This window comes from Halichoeres trimaculatus, unplaced genomic scaffold, assembly GCF_033239565.1.
Source record: "Halichoeres trimaculatus isolate MK-OKI-2021-1 unplaced genomic scaffold, fHalTri1.1 fHalTri1_scaffold_11, whole genome shotgun sequence".
Classification (NCBI taxonomy): domain Eukaryota; kingdom Metazoa; phylum Chordata; class Actinopteri; order Labriformes; family Labridae; genus Halichoeres; species Halichoeres trimaculatus.
The window spans coordinates 9,343,440-9,366,377 of NW_027437189.1; the positions used below are offsets into that span (position 1 = coordinate 9,343,440).

Consider the following 22,938-nt stretch of genomic DNA (forward strand, 5'->3'; position numbering starts at 1 on the left):
GATGTTCAGCATCTCCTGTCCCAGTAGACCCTTATAGTGGGCTCTCTGCTGTTGTTGGGGAGACGGCCGGGCCTTCCCTCTATATTTATCGCAGTGCTCGTACTCCAGTTACCGACCCAGCAGGAATTACCACAATCTGCTTAGGTTTGTAGCACATATTGCACTTATTAAAAGCTCATTTAAAGGACCAGTGTGTAGGATTTAAAGGGAGATCTACGGATGCAACCGCTTGAAAAAAGGTTTTATTTTCATCACCTTAAGTTGAGTGCTCAGTCTGCTGGTGTGCCATACTGCTGCTTGAGCTGGACTGACACATTAACAGGGCCTATCACAGATATCAGTATAAGTGCTGTCTGATGTGTGCCTGTAAGAAAAACATTTTTTAAATGCATTAAATTAATTATTTAATTTATTTACTGTTCATTTGTTTAGGACAGAAAAGAAAATCTATTTTTTGGGGTTCTGGTGAAAATTTAAAAGAGCTTAAGTGAGGAGTTGAAAGAGAGCTAGACATTCCCTTATTGTGATTTGATGTAAATAAACATGAAAATCAAATTTATGGTATTTGTAATCTGAGCATGTTATTGAAACATTTCCGGTAGCTGTGATTAATCATAAATTAACAGGAAATACATAATTAAACAAAGGTAAAATTTCAAAATTAATAGCAAAACCGTGTCATAAGGCCCAGCATTTAATTTACAACTCTTTGATTGTTTCCCACTTGTCCTTTAGTATCCGGTTGAGGGGATCTACTCATAAAACAATAATATATTCAATTCAAAAATGACCTTAAGGTATTGTGAATAGTAGGGCTGGGGGTAAACGATTATTTTTAAAACGATTAATCGGGCGATTATTTTATTGATTAGTCGACTAATCTAATGATTAATTGGACGATTAGTCTAATGATTATTTTTCTGTTGTTCAATTATTTCAAAACCATAATGTATCCCATATAAATGCCAAAACTATCTCTCTCATAACAGAGTTTATTAAGCAACACTGTTTTGCATTGCAAAATGCAAAATATGGAATAAAATTATAAAAAATATAAAAAATAAAAAGGCCAGTCTGTTTACTCTCATGGTTGATAAATATGTGCATATTGCACCACTATCTCTTACCCTAATGTAATGAAGTTTAATGACTTATTCTTATTCTTTTGCAAAATAATGCAAATAATGTTCACAGAAAAATGAAAATAGCTTCTGCACTCCATACAAAAGTTATTTCCAATTCAGGAGACATAAAAGGTCTCAAAAGAAGAGATCTGTTTCTGTTGTTGGGAGTTAAATTTTAAAATGATTCCAGTATAAACTTGAACAAAAGTTAATATTAATTTTTTTGGCTGCTATTGTTTTTTTTTCTTACATTTTGGAAGCTTGTAGCTGAATTGGTTATGTCTGGTTAAGAAGTAAGCTAAGCTTAAACAAGCATTTTGCTTCAGATGTGCCTGCGTTAGAGTGTTTATACCATGGAATATGTTAGTGTATGGTGATTGAATAAAAAATACTACTACTATAATTCCCTGACTTTGAGAGAGTAGAAAACGGTAACGAATATTAGAAGAGTCAGAAGTCAGCCTGCCCGTACTGTTGATCCATTTAGACTCTCATAAAAAGAAGGATTTGTAAACTGGGCTTGTTTTCTTCATTGCAAATAAAGTGTGTCATGTTCCAGAAATGAGATGTTACTACAGCTATGTCGGGGGCGTTTTTATGAACAGGAGACCACAACTCATGAGAGACGAACTCAAATTCAGACTGTGATGAAGTTTCTGTCCCAACAGACGCGCTTGCTCCTTCACTATGTCACCGTCACTTAGACTTAGCCAAACTCAAATTTGGTTGTTGTCTTCCACCATGATCATTTTCTCATGACTCTTTTGACATGCTGCATCCCTAGTGATGTAATGTAACACACGTCCTGGCAGTTAAGGAAAAACTCTACTTCTAAATGGAGCCATGCAATCCCATAACAAGGCTTCTGTGAGAATAAAATAGTGAAACAGTGAGTCCAAGAGGAAAAGGAAGACAATAATTAACAAAGTTGTTTTTTTCTGAAACAGATGCCATATGAATTGGTTACACTGGTCGCTAAATTCAGATTAGGATTGACACTTGATCAGAGGAGCACATTTGTCAAATGTTGGACAGCACTCACGAAAATACCAAAGTTGGGTTCTGCTGATGCTTAATTGGACGCAGACAGTAAGTAGTTGTATCTAAAATTGCCTGGTAGCATAATCGACAACGACAAGTATAATGAGTCAAACAGCTGTTTGTTACAGTTGCTGGGTTGTTTGCATTCTTGATGCAAATCAACAGTTTTCTCTGTGATCCCGGCTCACTTTGTTTTGATCCTCATCAGAGTGTGATAGCTGTGCTCACATGAGTCCAAACCATCCCAGCTAGGAGAGAAAACGCCTTTCAAAACGATCTTGGCATCTTAAATCCTCCACACCTCTGCATGTGAATCCCACCTGTTTGGTACAAGAAAGACTCAGTTGAGCAGAACACAACTCTTACACACAACTCTTTCTGTTTGTAGAGAAACAAACTATGAACATGCTGCAGTAATCCCACAAGTCGACATAGATACAGGGAGGGGATTGTTTCATTCTCAAGAAAAAGGCACTCTTAGTTCTGGACAACACACAAGCAGTCTATCTTGTTTACCAGGAAAAAAAAAAAATCAGGGTGCTTGGAAGAAACCAATTTTGAAAGGTCAGGAGGAAGCCACTGTGGAAGGGGCAGGGCAGGAGCAGCAGATTTCATTGTTTTTAGAGGAGCTGACCACAAAGCTTATCAATTCTGAATCAGGGTGACTAGGGGTAGAGTTCAGTGTGGTGGGTTTTCTCTGCTGGTTTACAAAGCCAACAACACTCTGTGACCTCTCTTTAAGGCCCAATGGAGACTGCTTTAAATAGCATCTATTGACTCGATCATGTGATTTCCATGATCCCTAAAACAGGCATCAGGGTGTATTTATTTGGCTCTGTATGTACTGTATGCATATGCTGCCTTCTCTATATCCAGCAGCTGCGTGAGCCTCAGATTAGCCTAGTGACTGGTGTGTGACCTTGGCAGTTGAAGAGCCAAAAAGCTGCCACACAAACACATGGAAACATATTTAATTTCCAAACACCGCTCTGGTTGATAGGAAACACATTAAGTGCACACTAACATTGTTGTTTTATTCCCCTTTTTTGTCGCAGATGCTTTCACATCAAAAAAAAACAAGACTTGTGTTTCCAGTTATAAAATAGACTTTTCCCAAGGCAAAGCTTTTCATTTATTCATTTCAAAAACATATGTCTGAACCGCTCATCCTCACACACACTCAGGAGGGAAGAAGGGGGGGAGATTGCGAGGGAGGCTGACAGAGAAACTGATGATGGTAGCCACAAAACCACAGGAGCATTGTTAACCGCTCTGTCACGTGTTCTGATATGCATCTATCTCTCCTTTCACCCTTCAAGCTTGTTTAAGGCTCAAGCGATCCTGATTGGCTCTGAAGGGATTTTGAACTGAGCACTGTTTATGTAGATAAGCCTATGTGTGCTATCTTAAAGCACGAGCCACTGTAGATGAAAATGTGGATGTATACTTTGAAAAATGTGAATAATCCGTGCAAAAATATAAAGAAAAGAAAGTAGCAGGGCTGGTAGGAGGAAGTTAAACTGGTATATCCTGTAGAATGAGATGACAACAACTGACCAGGCTTGTTGCTGATTGTGTTCCTAATGTGCAGCTGCCCCGACCCTATACAATCTATAAATAGAACAGCAACGCTCTCCATCCTGCAATCCCTCAGTCCCTCATCATCCCGCCTCAACTCGACTCGACTCGACTGAATTACGTAATCCCAGCCATCTCACTCTCCCTCTTTGTGTCTCACTCCCGTGCTCGCTCTGTGGAGATACAGTCATGATTGGCAGTAAACTGTTTATTCCTCCAACCCAAGGCAAGCTCATGTCCTCTTGTTTACAGCTGTCACCCTCCTGCTCCTGTTCGCATTATTTTCTCTTGTTTTGAAACAAGCTATATGGATGTAAATACACATAAAAAACATGTATCTGTATAAATATGTGGCAAACTATCTTCTTAATTCAGCCATGATAGAGCAGTCCGCACACATGTTGCCCCTTACGTAAGTCCCCAGGCTCTGAACCCCCCGGAGAGGGAGAGGCTGTTAGGCAGGAGCCGTGTCTCTTTAATGTGGGCTGTGAATGTAATGGCTATTCAGCGCCGGGACAAAAAGCCCTCTCTTTCTGTCTCTTGATCCTCGAATGCAATCTGTAGCCTTAGGCCAAAAGCACAAACAATGGAATGCTCTGTCCGGGCAAAATAATAGAGGATAGACACAGAGCAAAAGGCATGATTCCCTCTGTAGTGTCTGACGACACGATGTAATGAAGATCGGGATCATACACACAGCTCGGAGGAGTGCTTTTGATGTGTGGCAAACCTGTGTGAACATCCTCCCTCAAGATCAGAGCTGTGTGAGCAACACACGATCCTCGGAGAGAAAATGTTGACACAGCACTAGCAATTAACCGGCTGACGACAGAGTGGATCTTGACGCACCACATGCCATGCCAACATCTTGTGGAAAGAGCACGATTGAGATATTGTGGCTCATTATTTCTGGTGTGAGCTTCACACAAGTTAAGGTGACGTCAAAACACAGCTTGATCAAAGCAGACAGGTGTGTCCACACTTCATAGGTTAAATTCTTACACTGTTTTCAGTCTCAATCTATTCAGGTCTTAATAAAAAGATTCCCTCTGTAGCAGGAGCACACATGACAATGTTAAAAATATGTTATAGTTCATCTGCAGAGTGCAGTAACTGCTCAGTGTATACCTGTAAAATATGTAATTACACAGCAGATCTGATGTTTCAGTCTCTGAGGAAACCACTGCTATCCATTAACTGAACCATACTTTATTGCCCCAGTGTCGCTTCAGGCCACACAACAAGATTAACTCGTAGCTATAGCAACTTCCCTCACAACTTCTGTCAGTCCCCTCCAATAACAATGTTGTTGCTAGGGGAAAGCTGGGTAGTCTCTCCTGTGCAGTGGCCTTTTTTTACCCTCTTCTGCAAGAAGGAGCACACAAGATAAACTCTTCTCCCTTAACACACTGCCTCCTTATCAAACCGCTTGTCGTTTTTCATTTGAGTCATGAGTTGAAGTATTGTGTGCCACCAGAGACAGCCCAAAGTTGTTGTTTTTTTCCCACTCCCTCTCTGAAAAACACTCTTATTCCCGTCCGACATCCGTTTAAACTGTATTTTCATAGATCTAAATAATCCAAACCACTCCGGGCTAGACTGAACTTTTGCTTCTCCAGGATCATAAAAGACAAGTCTTCTCCTGAGCCTCAAGAACAATTGGGCTGCCTCGCTGTTTGTTCTGTTGATGTAAAGGGAAACCAGAACAAATCAACTAAGAGGAGTTCAATCTGTGTGTAACCAAGTGGATCTGTTTCCCTCCAACTTGAACAAGAGATGAGACAAGAGGCTGGGGACCGAGTCACAAACCAGCTTTGGTTTGAAATTTGAAATGAAAAACACGCAGAGAAACACATTCTGGAGCCCGAGTAAACAAAACAGAAGCATGCCCTGAAACTTGTGACAAAAAATGAAAATGGCGGGAAGCCCTGAAGAGCGGTCAGTCTTCTTTTTTTTTTTACAGCGTTCATGCTCTTAGTTTGTTCCTCATTCTTCACTTCCCACTCCCTTTCTCTCCTCCTGCTCTCCAGATTTACCCTTCTGCCATCACAAGCCAGAGCAGGCCGCTGCCTGGTTTCCTGTGTTTTGCAAAAGCAAACTAGTGCTCTTTCAAAGCCACTCTGCTCTCCTTACTCCCATAAAGCCAAATATCTGCAGGGCAGCTAGAGGCAGACAAAGACCTCAACCAGTAAAATAAACTGATCAGTATCTTTTTCTAGAAAGAGAAAGTGAGGGAACTGGATCTGATAACAAGAAAGAGCTTAAAGTAAAAAAATATTAGTTAACTGTTATTGGCTGCAGATTTTTAGAGTGTGTGATACGACCAGTAAGCCAATGCGTCGTATACTTATGCCTGAGTGGCATGATGAAAGCTACAAACAAAACTGATTTATCCATTATCGATTTATCTGGATGCTTTGGCTCCTCTTAAAAAAATATCTGTTTAATCTTCATTGTGTTTTTGTTTTGAAAAAATGAAGAGCATTTGGCCAATGTGCTGAGACAGAACTGCACAGCTGGGTGTCGTCTGCATAAAAATGTGTCAGAGGGGGAGACAGTAGAAGGAATATGAAGCAGGCCCAAGAATGGTTCCTTGAGGAATGCCATGGTTAAGAAGAGTTTTAAAACAATTTGAACAAAAATATTTCCTAAAAACTGTTAACTTTGTTATGTGGTTATGTAATACTCAATATACAGAGTTCAACAAATTTATTAGATCACTACCCAGTGTAAGGTGTTTACCACTACTGCCCTAAATTAACAGTACATATTTGACCACAAAATCACTTTATATGTTTCTGTAATGATTAATCCATTAGGATGTGCAAGCTCTTCAATCAAAATGACATATTTGATGCTAAAATAAAACGATTGCTGTTATTCATGAAATCTCAAACTTACTGTTTTATAAAAAAAAGGAATACTATTACTATCACTATATATTTCCCTCTTTTCATCACCTCTCAACTTCGGCAGCTATTTGCATATTTTCTACACTCAGCTTACATGTTGAAGTTATTGTTGTATTTATTTCTCATTTCAAAACCAACAGTTATGTTAACTTAATCCTGGTGTATATATATTGTATTACGATCTTACTTGTTTTTATTTGGAGTACTTATGTTTATGTATGTATTTTATTGTTCAATTGGTAACACCATCATTTCCCTGTTTGGGATCAATAAAGTTACTCTATTCTATTCTATTCTATTCCATTCTATTAATTTAAGTTCTCTGGTTCAAATTTGGATACAAAAGCATTAAATCTGTTTTTAACTCCTCATTCCCATTCAAAACGGTGAAGTGAAGGAAAATCTCAGAAGACCCATTTTTACAACAGGTGGTCTAATAGTTTTGTTAAAGGGGCTGTGGGGACTATCAGGTAAAGCTAATGTTTTACCAGGATAAAGACTCTGTTTCCCAAGGGCACTTGCACCTGCTGTGATGAGGACGCATCTCCTGCCAAGGTGTGTGTCTGCTTTGAAGCAAATGAATGGAGAGCAGATCTTTTTAACTTGTGCAAGACAACTTTTGGTTCATGTAGTATTATTGTTCCAAATGTGACAACATGCATTTTTTTAAAACTTTGTTTGTCCCGTAGTTTAGTACCAGACCATATTTAGCATAACTCACAGCATGTCCTACCAGTGATCATCTACCAAGCAGAGCTAACGTAACCTCACTCTTCATTTTATTGACAGGCTCTCAAGTTTGAACAGACCACTGCAGAATAACTGCTGACTGTGGGCTGAAATGAACATTTTCTCAAACATCTTAACCCGTGTTTTAGCCTTTAGCCCCTGCTGTGTCACTCTCCAGTTTAGCTTTCTTCTGCTCTTCTGTCACTTTTCTGTCAGACAGTTCAGCTACAGTGTCTATCATAACTATAAAATAAAAACAAGAAATTCTTTTCAGTGGACAAAAAGAAAAGATCCTTCTCCTTACTGCTAAACTTTGTCAGCAGAGAACTGGTTCACCTGAAATGCGCTTGTTTCTTTAAACTTATTTTACATTTTCAACATGTAATCAGTCTGAAGAGTTTCAAACTTGTAGTGTATGTGTAGCATAGTCAAAATACACACAGATACAGCACTAAAGTTATATAACAGCTCCTTTTTGCGTGTTTCACATTCTCCTGGTGGTGGTGAGTCTGCCCTCATGATTTTTGATTTCATAATGTGGCCTCCGTCCCTCAGTATCTGAACAGTGTACCACCCCATCCATGCCCCCTGCTCCCCCCTCCACTGGCCACGTCAGGCTCTATTCTGACTATACTACAGCAAAAATGTTTTAAAGCACAGGTCTCCCTGAGGATCCCTCTGGCTCTGTGCCTGTAAAAGCAGTTCACCGTACTTCTTTCTATCTGATCAGCATCCTACAGGGGGAGGCTGCGACACTCTTGGGGATAAGAAGGCCGAGGACGGGAAAATGGCTCCTCTATCACCTTGCAATGCCAGCAGCGAGATACTTAGCAAGATGAATGGAAGCAATTAATGCACATCATGGAGACACTAGAGAGATCATGATGATAAAATTGACTGTCTACCCAAAGACAGCTGTTGATGACAGAGATCTGCTCATCCATGACGCATCTGAGAGGATGTTAAGCTCTGACTCTGTCCAAGACTATTTAGGATTTACTAACATGTTGAAATATGGTGGCTGTGTTTGATAAAAAAAGGGATGAAAATATTTGCCAGTTGGATGCAACTGGTGGGTCTCCCTGTGTGAGTTGAGCGTTTTCGAACAGGGGCCAAACCCGGGCAGTGGTCAGATGAGGGCAGACTCTTTCTCCTGAACAGACAAACAGACAGATGGGAGCGCATGCCAGACACAGCTAGCAGCCCTGGCTTAGGGAAAGTCGTGCCTTGTGAGACTCGAGTGTTTTTCTGTTGAACAGTCAGGCTTTTCCACGGCCAACACTCTTTACTTGCAGAGACGAGGACACACACAATCACTGAGACACACAGATGGGTTTACTTTGTGTTGCAAAATCTAAAAAACTGCTGACTTGTGAAGGTTATAAATGCAACAGACATACATGAATAAATGTCAGATATTCAATTTAACAGTTTCATCTTCATGCCTTGTCAGTAAATTAAATCTGCTAATGTGGGCCATGTGATTTGATCAAAAGCCTTAAAACTAGAAGAAGTTGATTTCCAACACTGCTGTTCTTAAAGTTCTTAACACGTTATGCAATAACTTTCTGGATAGCTTAGCTACCTCATTAGCCACATTAATCTTTGATCTTTGAAAACCTTCCCATCAGCAGATGAAAGTATCTTGTCACAGCAGTTTCAGTCGAGGTTTTTAAAAGCAGTGTTCCTCTGACAGGAGCATTGTGTTAACATGTGCAGCTCCAGAGGCTAAAAACACATCCAGTGTCAGATATGCAAACACAACCGCCACCCCTCATTCATACACACGCCTTCACAGGAACAAAGCACGAATCCTTAAGTCCCCTTTAGTTTACATTCTTTAAGAAATCTGGCCCAGTGTAAAGCAGCAGTTATGGCTCTCCCATTAAAGGAGAGCTGAAGTGAAACCAGAGACAGACACAGCTGCTCAACAGGCCTATAAATGTATGTAACACTGCATGGTTCTGCTAAAGTCACAGAGGTACAGCGATCCCTGGCTAACCTCCTCCTTTCTTCTCCCTGACTTAATCTGACAGTTTTAGAGGACAATATTGTTGTCACTCATTTAAAGCCTCTTTACTACAACCAACATCTTGCTCCGGATTGAGTGTCAGGTATTTTAATGATGGACTTTCACTGAAACATTTAACAAGTACACAGTTAAATGCAACTTGTTGTTTCAATGGGCTGCCTCAAAATTTTATGCTAGGTCAAAAACAACATTTAGTTGTTCTAACACCAACAGAAGTTATCTTGATTAAATAAGACATTTAGTGCCAACCCTTGTCTTAGTTTTGTTGATTTAGACTTGTCAGGTAACTATGGAGGCATCGATATGAAAATTTTGGCTGATACTGATATCCAATATTAACATTGCAACAACCGATATTTACCAATATCAATACTGGTAAAAAATTAAAAAAGCAATCTGAGATAATGTGTCAAACTAGTTCAGAGAGAAAGAGCGGCGCAATCGTGAGAAAAGACGACCATGGAGAGGATCAAAGGATTTATCGTCTGAGATGAACGCAATCAAAAAGTTATTTTATCTGTTTTTCGGATCAAAAGCAGGAAGAGAGACATAATAGATGATGATCCACACTTCTTAGGTAGTTTTGGTGTTTGCATAGTCATAAAAACAATATTATTTGGGTCTTGAAAGATCAGTCAAGATGCTATATCGGCCCCCTTTTACACATCGACCGATACCAATATTGATACCGATATATCGTGCATCTCTAATGTTAACCTCTCATTTTTGTTTAAATATAAATTATATGTGTTAGTTACTTTGACTTCTTCAGGTTGTTGTTGGGAATTATAAATCGATTTCAAAGACAAATGGTCTGTATCATGGGGTTCAAAAGTCAGGTTTGTGCCATGAGGCACAGACACCTGTTTTTTAATATGGAAAGTAGGCAATACACCACACTACTTGTCTCAGACAGTCTGAAATCAGCTGTAAAGCTTTACATTGTAATAGAGTTTCACATCCATACTATGCCCTCCTTACTAACAGTGGCAAAAACTTTAAACCCCAAAGGAATGCCCGGTATTAACTTGAAGGTTGAAGCTTCACAAAACAATTTGAGGCTCTCATTTCCCCCCTCACTCAGGTTGACAATAGCTTTTAGATCACAATTCACAAAAGCATTCTGGGTAATAACTTTTAAATCCCACACCCACCTGAATTCCTTCACTGTTTTATTTGGACATAGATTTTTAAGTTGAAATGTATTTTGGAGTTGAGATGATGCCAACTGCTAACCCTATTATTATTTAGAGTTATCACAGCAGCTTCAGCAATCTTTTTTTCATATTGACACAGAATAATATGCTAGAACAGGGGTAGGCAACCTAAGGCATGGGTGTTATAGCTGGCACATGAGGGCAGAGGGGAAAAAAATAAAGTTAATAAAAATTAAAACTATTGTGTTGTATTTTATTTAACACTTCACAAAAAATGAGCACAATACAAATGTTCTTTGATAAGAAATTTAATAAATAAAGTTAAATAATGTGTATGCGAATGTGTCTTGCAAGTGTGTCACTGCAAATCTCTTGGGGGGCCAGTTTGTTAACTCACAATTGCAACCATTCAGCAAAGTTATCGAGGCAAACAAACAAAGTTCTAGTCGTTCTTTCCAACATAGCTAGACAAGGGTGTATGGATTTATTGTCAGAGATGGAGATCAAGCGACACACACCCTTTGCTGTGAAAGTGCGGTATCTTTGGGCATCGAGTGTGCAGCGTCTTTTTGAGACCAAACACGAAAACAGTGTTAGCAGAGTATGAAAAACAGAGGAACACATTCAAAACTTTTTGTACTGCTAAAAAACAGGCAACAGAAGGAAGTTACACCATTTCTCACTGCATAGCGAAGCATGACAAACCGTTCAAGGAGACTTTCCAATCGACTGTTGATGATAATGAGAAAAAAAAAAAAAGCAGTAAGTATTGGCACTTTGGGCATGAGTGTATTTTAAAGTGGCTTGAGTCATGGAAAAGGTTGCCCTCCCCTTGGGCTAGAATAACAAATAGGCAAAATCACATTTTAGTGTATGGTATATATCAGGTAGGAAAATGCCATCTCCTGATATATTCACAGAGTTAAGACTAGAAGGAGGTGAAAGGAATGTGAAATGCTCTCTCTGTCTCTCTTCTCTTTCTTCTTCTTTCCCTGTTGTCCCACATTTTCCTCATGCTATAATTATAGTGAACAAAACACAAAATAAACAAGAGGTAGTATAAATATATTATGACCATAGTGTTGATTCTTGGTCAAACTGGATCCAGGCCGTTTGGATGAGAAAGAGGAAAAGCGAATGCTTTCAGTGAAGGGACTGGAGATTAGCCTTGCCCTCAGCATAAATTACAGCAGCAGAAACCTCACGAAATATGTCTGGATCGACGGGACAGCACCAGAGCGTATTGTATATCAACCAAACAACAAGGGGAAAAAAAATGTGCCCGCTTCCTTCTTTGGATGAAAACAAATGTGGGTGGATGTGCAGCTGATCAGACAAGAGCAAGAATAACTCCATTGTGGAATTATCACGGTATCCACATGGCCTGGAACAGCTTTGGAGAGTTTCTGGGGCAGTGGTCGGTGCCCTGGTCTCCAGCAGCCTCTCGGACACTCGGTGCTTTGTGCAGCGGCTTGTTGGTGCTGGAAGCAGCCACCACTAACTTTAAGCAGGGATACTTTCTCACTTCCCCCAAGGCCGGAAATCTCCACGTTATCTTGGCAGCTGTCAAAAGGGAGTCCAGGGGTGTGTTTTTGCTCCTGTTGAAAGAGACTAAAAAGCTGAAAAAACTCTCTGAGCCTACACACACCTTTAAATACCTGCTCATGACTACATTTAAACTTACTCCACAATCTATAAAGGCTCAGTGAATACTTTGCGTTGGTATAAAACATGAGGATCTGTGAGCTTTAGCTTGTTAAAAGAGAAAAGCTGTGTTAAAAATCTTGCTTACAGGGTGCCGGCTTGGCCTACTACCCCACTCTCTGCCCACTGTGTTTTTTCTCTGCAGGTAAAGGTAAGGAAGCAGTTGAATTCAGCCACAGACTTACACTTTAGTGCATGACGTAATAGCCAGGAGGTAACTGGAGAAACGCATCATTAGCCACAAATATGCTCACTTGCAGAGCTACTTGGCCAGCTGCCTTGCCACCAGCACCGTTTGTCTGAGGTCATGAGGATAAGGCAGTATCCCCACCCACGCAGCTCTATAGTTAACTAAGGACACACATGTTAACACACACACACACACACACACACACATACACAGTGAAGGGGGTTTCTGAGAGTCTGTGCTGAACTGGGCCCACTGGTTTGATGAGCCTGGGTGTGTCCTGCTATCTTAAATTTGTTTATTGAAGCTAGATCTTTGAAATTAACTTTAAATGACATTGCTAGCTGCTGTTAGCAATTCAATCCATGCAGTGCTCCTGGCTTTTTTTTTTTATTATTCAGGCTTTGGATCACTCAATCCCTCCCAGGCACGGGCATTTTGAAAGGTCAATGCTCACATTACTTAACTGTGTGAACATAAAATCAATTGGAATGCCAGAAATTTAGAGCAACGGAGCGGGGCTGTCGATAGAAACTGTAGATTCACGAATAGCGTGAGGCTCCTTTTGAGGCGCTAAGATTTCTTTGGTTTATAATGATGCAAAATGAGAAAAAACGAAACTATTTTTAGCTTTTTAGAAATAAAAACTGAGGATTACTGATTGCTTGTTTTATTCGGGAAAAAAAGCAGTGTGGGATTTATTACTGGTGTTATTTCTGTAAGTATACCTTCTAGCAGCGAAGGAAACTGAAATAAGACTGCCAACAAAATAAAAGTGCTGAAATTTTCCACTACATGCTGAGCGCTAATTAAAAGTCAAAAACAATCAAACAGATGTAAACCATTCAGCTCTGCTCTGTTCGAAGCGTTAGGCTTTTCTCAGACTCATCTCTGTTTGCAGTCTGGACTGAATTTCACTGCTTGTCATCAGCGGCCTGGGATGACTTATGAAAGGGTTGCGCAAGACTGTATGTGAGTGTGTGTTGTTTGTGTGTGTATGTGAGGATATTTATAAGTAATTGAGATCAGGAGGAAGCAAAAAGCCATGAAACTACAGGCTTACAGAACATTCTGAAAACAGTTAGTTTAGACTTAAAGTGGCTTATTCTCAGCCGCCAAGGATCGGGTTTCATGGGAGTATTAGGGAGAACATTCAGTTTTTCTTCCTCGGCTGTTGTGTTGATAAATCTATCAAAGAGAGAGCTTCTGAAACTGGAGAGATTAGTTTTATTGTTGTAATCTACAGTTTAATGCATAATAACACAATCAGATTGTGTGAGTTGGTCCGAGTAAAGCTTTGAACCTGTTAAACTATGAAGATTAGAGGAAATTTCAAAGTTTCAAGAGCGTGCTAAAAGAAACGTGACTTTCAAAATAAATGTAAATGGAAAATAGGCCTGAACAATTAATCAATTTGAAATCAACATTGCAATGTAAAATGATTGTGGCTGGCAGAGCCATACCCATTGTTCACTTTATTCTGTATGGTTTGTTACTTTTTCTGACAAGTGAAGGTCACTAAGATTTCAGTGTTCCTTTTTCTTTTTCAATTAGAAAGTGCAGAAAAGACTTGTCTAAATGTTTACAGAATCCTTTGTCATGTCGGTCATACTATTAATTGACCTATAGCTTAGCTTAGCCTATAGGTTGTGTTAAGTATACAATGCAGGAGAAAAAAAACAAAAAAACTGCATGCTTAATAGCAATTGCAATATTGGTCTAAAAAAATTAGCAATTAGATTATTTTCCGAAATTATTCAGCACTAATAGAAAAGAATGATAATGTAACAGTATGTTCCAAGCAAGGTTATAATAACTAAAACGAAACTAAAAACGAAAACTGAAATTTAAAATACATTGCAGTTAACTCAAACTAATAAAAACTAGAAAAGAAAACAAAAACGATAAGTAAACTATAACTGTATCTTGTGTTCATAAAACTAACTCAAACTAACTAAAATTATAGACAAAATTCCCTTAGTTATAGTTTCTGACAATACTAATAGCCTTTAGAATTTAAATCAATCCGACACATTTTCCCAACCAATTTTAAGACAGTTTTCGGCAGTTATCAGTGCCGTACGGCACCATCATTGTGACGTTCTGGGACGTGCGTGTTTACTGCACTGACTGGCTGTGTTGCGACAAAACGTAGGAGAGCAATGAATCAGAGCATCTGTAATAGTTTAATTGCATGTGAATCTGACTTTATTGTTACAGAGTCCAAGTTTCTAATTATTAAAGCTCATATTTTATTGTTTTACATAATTCATGTTTATACTTGTGTATTTAAGTTTATATTATTTTTTGTGTTTAAGGCAGTAGCCAACAGTTCAGTATCAGCATTGACTGAGCAGTGAGCACTATGATGGACCTGAAAATAAACAGTATTACAAAATATTTACTGTGACTTTTTTGAATGCTACACCTGACAAATAAGGTATGAAAAAACTAAAACTAAGCCGAAACTAAAATAAAACTAAACTAAAACTAAGCCTTGTTGCAAAAATTAAAACTAAATAAAAACTAGAATGCCTGCTCTAAAACTAATTTAAACTAAACTGTAATGGAAAAAAAATGTCAAAACTAACTAAAACTAAACTATAATGACAAATCCAAAACTATTTTAACCTTGGTTCCAAGGAAGTGTGGAGGTAAAAAAAAACACTTGACATATAATCTAGATCTGACATTATTCAGCATAGGAGTGCGGGATAATCTGTCCCAGCAAAGAGAGGCTCTGCATTGTTCAGAGGGCTTCATCTCATCTGGATCTGAATAGGACTTAGCCGGTCATCCCTCAAACAAAAGGTCAGAGGGCAAAGGGCCAAGAGAAACGGAAACTAGGATGCATGGAAGAAATAAAAGGCATTAAAACACGGGGGGTTGGGGTGTTTTACAAAGCGAAAAAGTTTGAACAAATCAGGCAGAACAGTTTACATCTCATACTGTAAACTCTGACTTAACTCTTCACCTTTAAGAGAACTTCACACCACTGACTCGAAACAGAAGGTGAATACTATTAAATGAAGTTACCCGAAGATGAAGAGGCATGGGAGGGATCTGATGAAAGCTGAGAAAGGTGGACAGAGGGGAACGCCTCAGAGCAGCTGTTGGCACACATGAAGAGTGGGGCAGAGACAGAAGGACTGGCTGAGGGGAGAGGAAAGACCGTTGACTGAGGCATCTCTCAAAGCTACTGAGGCAGAACAAGAGGCCTTATGTAAGTGCCTATTGGTGTGGGTGAGCAAGCGATAAAGCATTTTACTGCAGCCATGCCAGAGCCGTGCAACAAGTTTGTCTCCCTGTTCAGAAGTGTTTCTTTCTCTCTGTGTCCTGAGGCATCCCGCCTGAGGACAGTCTACAGCAGACACACACAGTTAGGTTTTTAAAAAGGTTTTTAAGTTCTCTCAAAATCTTGGAGAGATTTAAAACTTTACTTTTGCAACAGACTGTTTGCTGAAAACATTCCTCATTCCTCCTACTCTCCTCCTCACTTATGCAATTGATTTTGCTCTTGTCTTCACTCCATAACAGGAGATGATTAATGACTCATTAGGGCATTGTACACAGAGAAACACACAGCAAATATTTCACCCATTAGGCAGAGCGTCATCCAGAGGCCCTCATTAGCGTTAAAGACGGAGTGATTCAGAGCCAGCCGCGGCGCTGCACCCTTAAAGAGCAGATAAGATAGCTTCTTTTTTTTTTTTTTAATTCTCAACAAAAACCCTCAAAGTCAGGATGCAGCGAAGCCTCACAGTAAGAAAATAAGCAGTCGGTCACATTCTTCTGTGGAAATTGTCTATGCAGCACATAACCAGATCCTGAAGCTGAACAAGCGGACATGCCAGATGCCTGCTCGTGTCCTGATATGACTCGCTCCTCTCCCATGACTCCATTCATTGAGGGTGACCTTTCACCCCTGCCTGTGTCAGTGCTGCAGCTTTAACCTCTTGTGGTCTGGAAGCAGGAAGGGGGCAACGGACGGAATTTTGCAACTGGTGATAATCCCGACGTGCTAAGCGCATTTTACAGACGAACAAAAGTCTGTGTTGAAATGTACGTAACACCTGAAGAGAGGTTGGTTCCTCCACACAGCACGCAGTGTCAGCAGTTGAGATGTGGGTTAGACAGCCCAGACATGACTAGGGTGGGGGGTGGGTAGCTGTTCCTATGACTCTGACCTTCAGCAACCAGCTGTAATGTCTCCTTTGGGAGAAGTGGACTGGAGGTGGGGTGGTTGGAGGGGGATAAAGAGCTGGAGAACTCTGCTTCTGTCTGCCTGCATGGCTGGTTTTAAGCTTCTTGGTGTGTCTTAAACTTGATTTATACAAACGCAGCAGATTCACATAGCTCCGTACTTACGCATAAGTCTTCATGCATTGTCTCAAAAATTTTGCTGAGTCAAAAAAATGCAGGCCACAAGGGTTATTGGTCGGCTGAGTGGGTATCATATTTCTGAATTTACAGCATTTCCGGTATCAGCTCTGCTCTGATTTAGCGTCTCATCTCGTCCAGAGTCTTCCAGTACAAAGGCCTCACAACAACGCTATGGTGTAGCTACGGCGTAGACTTAACCAGGCTTTATCAGATTGAGCCAAAGACTGGTCAGTAATTATGTTAACCTCCCCCACTCAGTGCAGCTGGGTGCTCTGGTGTCTTGTTTATGCGGACTCAGAGTTTTCTATTCATGTAAATCTACAGTGGTGATAGTGTACCTGACCAAGGACAGATAAGAAAGAAAAGCCTTTCACATCAACACAAAATGCCCCCTCTCTTTATTTTCTATGACCTTCTATTTGATCATTCAAGCTGCTCTTTGTCCTGTTATCTGTGGGATGGATCCAATACGGCTGAGTATTGACATGTAGAAAAAGCTCTGAGAAACTAAACCAGAGGCAACACATGAAAACAAGAGGAGAACATGTTCACACTGAGGCAAAATCAACAAGACGAGTGGGAGCATTAACTTGTACAGTGAAGGTTTGAATGTGTTTGAGTTGAATATTAACTTGTGTGAGCTAGTGAATGTATCGGTTCCTCCTCTTTCTTCCTGCAAAATCTATGCCCAGGCTTGTCTGAAGCATTGTGACCTACTTTGCAGCTTTTTACAAACTGACAAGACAAGGTGTGAAAGCATGAAACAGAGTGTGTGAGAAACAATACAGAGCCGATATGGAGGTTTAAGACAAACTCACAAAACACTTTTAAAAGTAAAGGTCTCCTTTATGTATGAAATCCCACAACACAATGGTAGTTTTACCTCAGTTCGTTGGGAACAGATGAAAATAAATGGTTTGTTGACACAATCCGAAGTATGTCACAGCGAGCGGCAAAAGCACAACGGGTCACACCCTCATACGCTGAGCTGCACAAACATACTTGGATGTCTAGTGTAACCTTGCTATTGTTACCTTTACTCTGAGAAAAACAGCTGCCTCACAGTAAAGTAGGAAAGTGTTTGATCCAGATTTAAGCTGGTTTAAGTAGTAACCACTTGTCCGTTTTCTAAAATGCTCCAAGAAGATTTGTGTTGATGCTTGCATGATCTTAACAAAGTTTGTGCAACGGATGAATTCTTCAAACATATTAACATGATTCAGATTAAGATCTGAGCAAGAGCTTTAAAAATCTGGGTGTTTAATGGTCAGAGAGGAGTGGAAAGCCTCTCTTCACCATCTGCAAAACAAATGCCAATTTAAGCGAAGTAAAGACAGGGATTAATCTGTAAGGTCAATGGAACAAAAGAGAGGCCCGGCTAATAGGCGCACGCTGTTATATAATGTTATGCAACTCATTCAGAGCATGCAGCGTCAAATCAGAGTGAGTTACAAATAAAAAAAGAGATGTTTCAAATGCGATTGAAGACCTGGACAAAGAGGTGAGAGCAGTCACACACTTTGTCTACACACTTCAACAAGCACTCAGAAAGACGCAGGCACAAAAACATCATTCAGGTTTTAAAAGCATGCTCAGTCTTGCACAATCCCTGGAGACACACCCTCACATCATACATGACCAGCAGCACGTGAAGTTCACGTGATGATGAACGAGGAAAAGAAGGGGAAAAGGTGGCTTTTTAAACTCCCCCCTTGACCTCTGCACACAACTGTCAGACACAGCAGTCTACACCCGCTCTCAGATGACGATTAGTTTATGATCAATGTTTAAAAATGAATATCCCAGCATTGCTGACATTTTTTGAACAGTGGCTGAAAAAACACACAGCACAAGTCCTTGCAGGATTAATGAGGAGCTGCTCAGTGTAAGAATGTACTGTACTATAAAGCCAGCAGGCATGTTAATGTGTAAACGCCGTCTCATAGACAGACAATGTCTTCACACAGGCAGTAACCAATCAGCTGTGTTGTAATAATAAAAAAAAAACTTAGGCACCACCTACAGCCTCTCCCAGTCGTCTTTACTGTTACATAATCACTTATCAGTGCACTGCGCTTGTCCCTGGATGCATTTTCTGCTCCTTCTGTGGGAAACGGTCTGTTTGCACAAGCAGGATTGCCAAAGGACAATCAAAGAATGTCATGGGATAAATGTGAATGTATTTGTGTTTGACAATAATGTGTTTTAATGTCAGCAAACACTCACTGAAGACCACATTTTATAAGAGAAAGCTGCTGTCTGACACACAGAGAGTCACATCATGCACTGAGCAGAGTGCACAGCTTTTAACAGTCAGGCTGCTTCGAAGTGTATTCAACTGTTATACAAATAAACAACGAAAAAAGTCAGAAACACCGCCTCATTCCCTCTCTGTTCATCCATCCATCAAGCAATTGGGTAATCCTGGCCCTCATCTCTGGCTCTCTTAGAGCAGATTTCAAAACTGTTCTGGATGGAACACCAAACATGTGGTCAGTTGACCAGTACGCCCCCACACCATTCATGCCCAAACCGCTGTACAGCTGTAGCCAGAGGGTAAATTCCTCCTATAGTCAAGACTTTGTTTGGAGTAGAGTATGAAAACGCCTATGATGATTGTTTCATGAACACAAATTAGCTATAGTAAAGGCATACACAAAAATAAGTTAGGCTATGTGCTGCGGAATCAAACTGAGCTATTTTATATCCACCTAATTTAATGTTTGGATCTTTTTAAATGTATGTATAAGATGTTTTTTTTTATCTTTTACTGAACATTTGCAAAAAAAAGAGTAAAATGAAGAGACAGTAGGTGACTCTTAAGCTCTTCGTACCTGTTTCTGGGTACAGGGATGTGGTTGGAGGAGAGCGGCTGCCTCTCTGTCAGAGGAACACTCCGCCCTTGTGCAGCCCTGACATTGCTGGCCAGCTCTGCTTGTTTCCCTGGGTTCCTGATGTCCAAGTGCATGAAGCCGCCTGGCAGCTGCCCGTTTGTGCCTGGGCAGTGAGTAGGACTGGCCCTCTTCAGGATACTAGTGGAACCAGTGTCTCTTTGGTCCCCCAGGCTGGTCTAGAGAATAAAGAAGTGATACATCAAGACCAGTGTATACTTTAGATGCAAAAAATAGCATGCATATAGAGATTGATGTGTTTGTTTATGCTGAAAGGGACACTCCTGCATGGCCTCTGGTTGCATGACACTGATATCATAATCCCAATGTCTTGTCATTATAGGAACTAGGTACTTCTGTTAATCCTAGGTAAGAATACCTGTTTTTCTTCTGCTGCTTTTATAATTTATTTTACCCCAAAGGTCCTAAAAGGTTAAAAAAAAAAAAAAAACAGGTGCTGGGGGCACACCCCCCTATAATTTAAGACACCTCAGAAGTTGGTGTGACATGCAGGAGTAGTGCTTGGTGAAGACATTCCTAAATACATTTCTAAATACCTGACTGATTTATGTTGTATCTCATTATCTTTAATATACTTGAATATAAAAATGAGTATTAAAAATTATTATTTGCCAATTATCTTAAAAACACAAATAAATAAAGCTGAGGCTCAAACTCAACTATGTTATCATAAACAGACCAACTTTACTTATTTGAATAAATGTGATCTGATCCATTCAAAGTACAGGAGTGTCAACAAGTCATCCATGCATATTTTATACAGCAGGGTCAATTATTAACCATAAGACATAATTAAATTCCTGACCCTGAAAAGATAAACAGGTAGCGGTCAGAGCAGATGAAATTTCAATGCAAAACCATAAGAAATCCAAGGTGCTCTACCATGAAATATTAAGCAAGAAAAATACAAAAAATGTACTGCATGTGGACCGACAAGTTAGGTTTTTATAAAGTATGTGAAAAGCCGGGTCGTATCGTACAGCCCAGGAAGCCCTCCCTAAAGCTCCACCCTGAAGTAATGGGGGAGGGGGTCTGTCGAGTAGTTTGAAGTCCCTGCCCCCCTTTTTGGTAAACTTTGCACACAAAACGAGCCGCCATTTAAAACGGTTTTGATACGACGTAATACTGGCGAACAAGCGTTGACAGCATGGTTAAATAACCGACACAAATAAAGTGTGAGAGGAGTTAAACGGCGGAAACGCTGCTCGACACACAGGCAACATAACTGTTACAGTAGTTGTGTTTACAGTTGCTTGATACAGCCGTTGAATTTAACAGCTACCGTTAGTAATAGCAAGAAAAAGAAGTGTTAGCAGTCTAACGTTTAATATGGCAGTGTAATAACAGGTTAGCGTCATATTTGAATGTAATATTGAGTGCATAGATGTCTCTACCGGCTAATGACGTCGTGCGTTCACACTGAACAGGGTCCAACAACACTTACTTTTTCCACCTCGAACAATATTCGTCCGCCGGGAGTATGTCCGTTCACTTTTGAGGAGCTTCTCTCGCTTTTAACCTCCGTCACTGAGCCGCCATCCATTACAAATTTGCAGAGGACGGCCCCGTTTGTGTACGCCGGCATGGGACCGTTTCTCTCCACCGTGGGGACCCGGCTGTCGCGAAGCACAGAGCGTCCTGCCCGGCAGTTAAAATCTGCACCGCCGACCCTCGTCCCGACCGACGACTTCTCAACTATATATCTTGAATCCATGTTCAGACAGGGCGAGGGAAGACTAAAGAAAGAAAACCAGCTTTCTATAGATTTTAGTGCAAATTGCTGGACTTGGATACATTTATCAGGATTGTCGAGAGTTGATAAGTGTCTGACTGTGTTATATCTAGTCTACATGTAGAGTTTTCCACCACCGCCGCCACCACCACCACTACCACTACCACCACCCAGGATATCCAAAAAGCCGCCCGGTCAGAAGGATAAAAGATTGTTTTGCCTCTTTCCTCCAAAAGAATGCCACGCCCCCTCCACTTCATTCCTATTGGTCCGCTGCGTACATAAACATTACACTTTGGCACGCGTCCATGCTGTAACGGCCTCTGATTGGCTAAATTTGCTGTGTCAATCACTTTTTTTGTACTCCTAGTGATGTGGGTGGAAGAGGGGGTGGGGGCGTGTCTTACAGTTTACCGGCCGGTGTCTGTCGACGTAGATGAGCCGGCGAGGCAAGCGAGGCAGGGTGAAGAAAAACAGCTTGCAGGCCTCAGCCACAAACTGCGCATTTATATTTTTGGCTGATCAAACGGTGCACGATCGCTCTTTAAGGGTGGGTTTTGATCAAGGAAATTATTTTTTGTGATTCTAATCCCCCCCTCAAGATCATGAATCCCTCTGTACTATGTGTTTATGCGTTACTTATTCACATTCAGAAGATCCTTTTAAGCAGACTGCGCTGAGCACAATTGCATAATCTCCTGTAAAAATAAGGAAATCATAGAAAAAAAAAGACTGCCACAAAAACTTAGGGCTGATAAAGCAAAGTTTGGTTCTGAAAGACGACCTCAAAGATGTTTTGATGAAAATATCAAATACTATTAGGGTAATATTTGTTAGTTCATTGAATTGGTTATGTTACAGGGAGGTCACACCAGAGGCTCCTTGCTTTTGTAGTGCATTAAAACTGTATATCACTGCATAATTATGCGCCTGATTGAACAACACCAAATCCACTAATAGTCTTATACATCCAGTACATTTTCTGTACCATTTTGCAAAATTTCTTCAAATTTAGCATTGAATTGCTTGTGAGGAACATGATTTTTTAAAACAGCTATCATAAGTTGCTATTTAAAAGTAACACAGATTGTATTCTGTTTCCTTCAAATGTTGAGGACTCCATTGCCTCTTTACCCAACCTTTTCAAAATGCCTCCACAACCCAGAATGCCATCCTTGTTATATTTTACACACTCATTTTTATTGGAAGCTGCATATATTGCCTGATCCAGTTATTACTCCAAGGCTGCTGTGCTACCTAGTTTGTTACCCTGTGCAGAGCAATAAGATGACAGCCCAATGACAAACATGTTGTAATGTGCCACTTTATTAGAAAAGTAAAAACTCACTTTAATATTTTATGAAGGTTAATATAAAACATTACAATCTTTTGCATATCTGCACTGTCACACTATATGTTAAATATTTTTTTAACTAAACCCTGTGCT

General features: G+C 40.2%; 1 protein-coding gene across 2 annotated transcripts in view; it reads right to left on the bottom strand.

The window, feature by feature from the left end:
• Positions 1–21,685, bottom strand: part of slc2a4rg (SLC2A4 regulator) — a 44,389-nt gene extending 22,704 nt beyond the window's left edge. Inside the window, exons 1-2 of one of the 2 annotated variants that reach the window (XM_074681281.1) lie at positions 21,204–21,685; positions 19,682–19,917 (exon numbers count right to left, since the gene is read on the bottom strand). In XM_074681281.1, coding sequence (XP_074537382.1) covers positions 19,682–19,917; positions 21,204–21,473 — 506 coding nt within the window. In that variant the 5' untranslated portion in view covers positions 21,474–21,685. The remainder of the gene's footprint in view (positions 1–19,681; positions 19,918–21,203) is intronic. The other variant, XM_074681280.1, reaches the window with a different exon arrangement.
• Between the last annotated feature and the right edge of the window lie 1,253 nt (positions 21,686–22,938).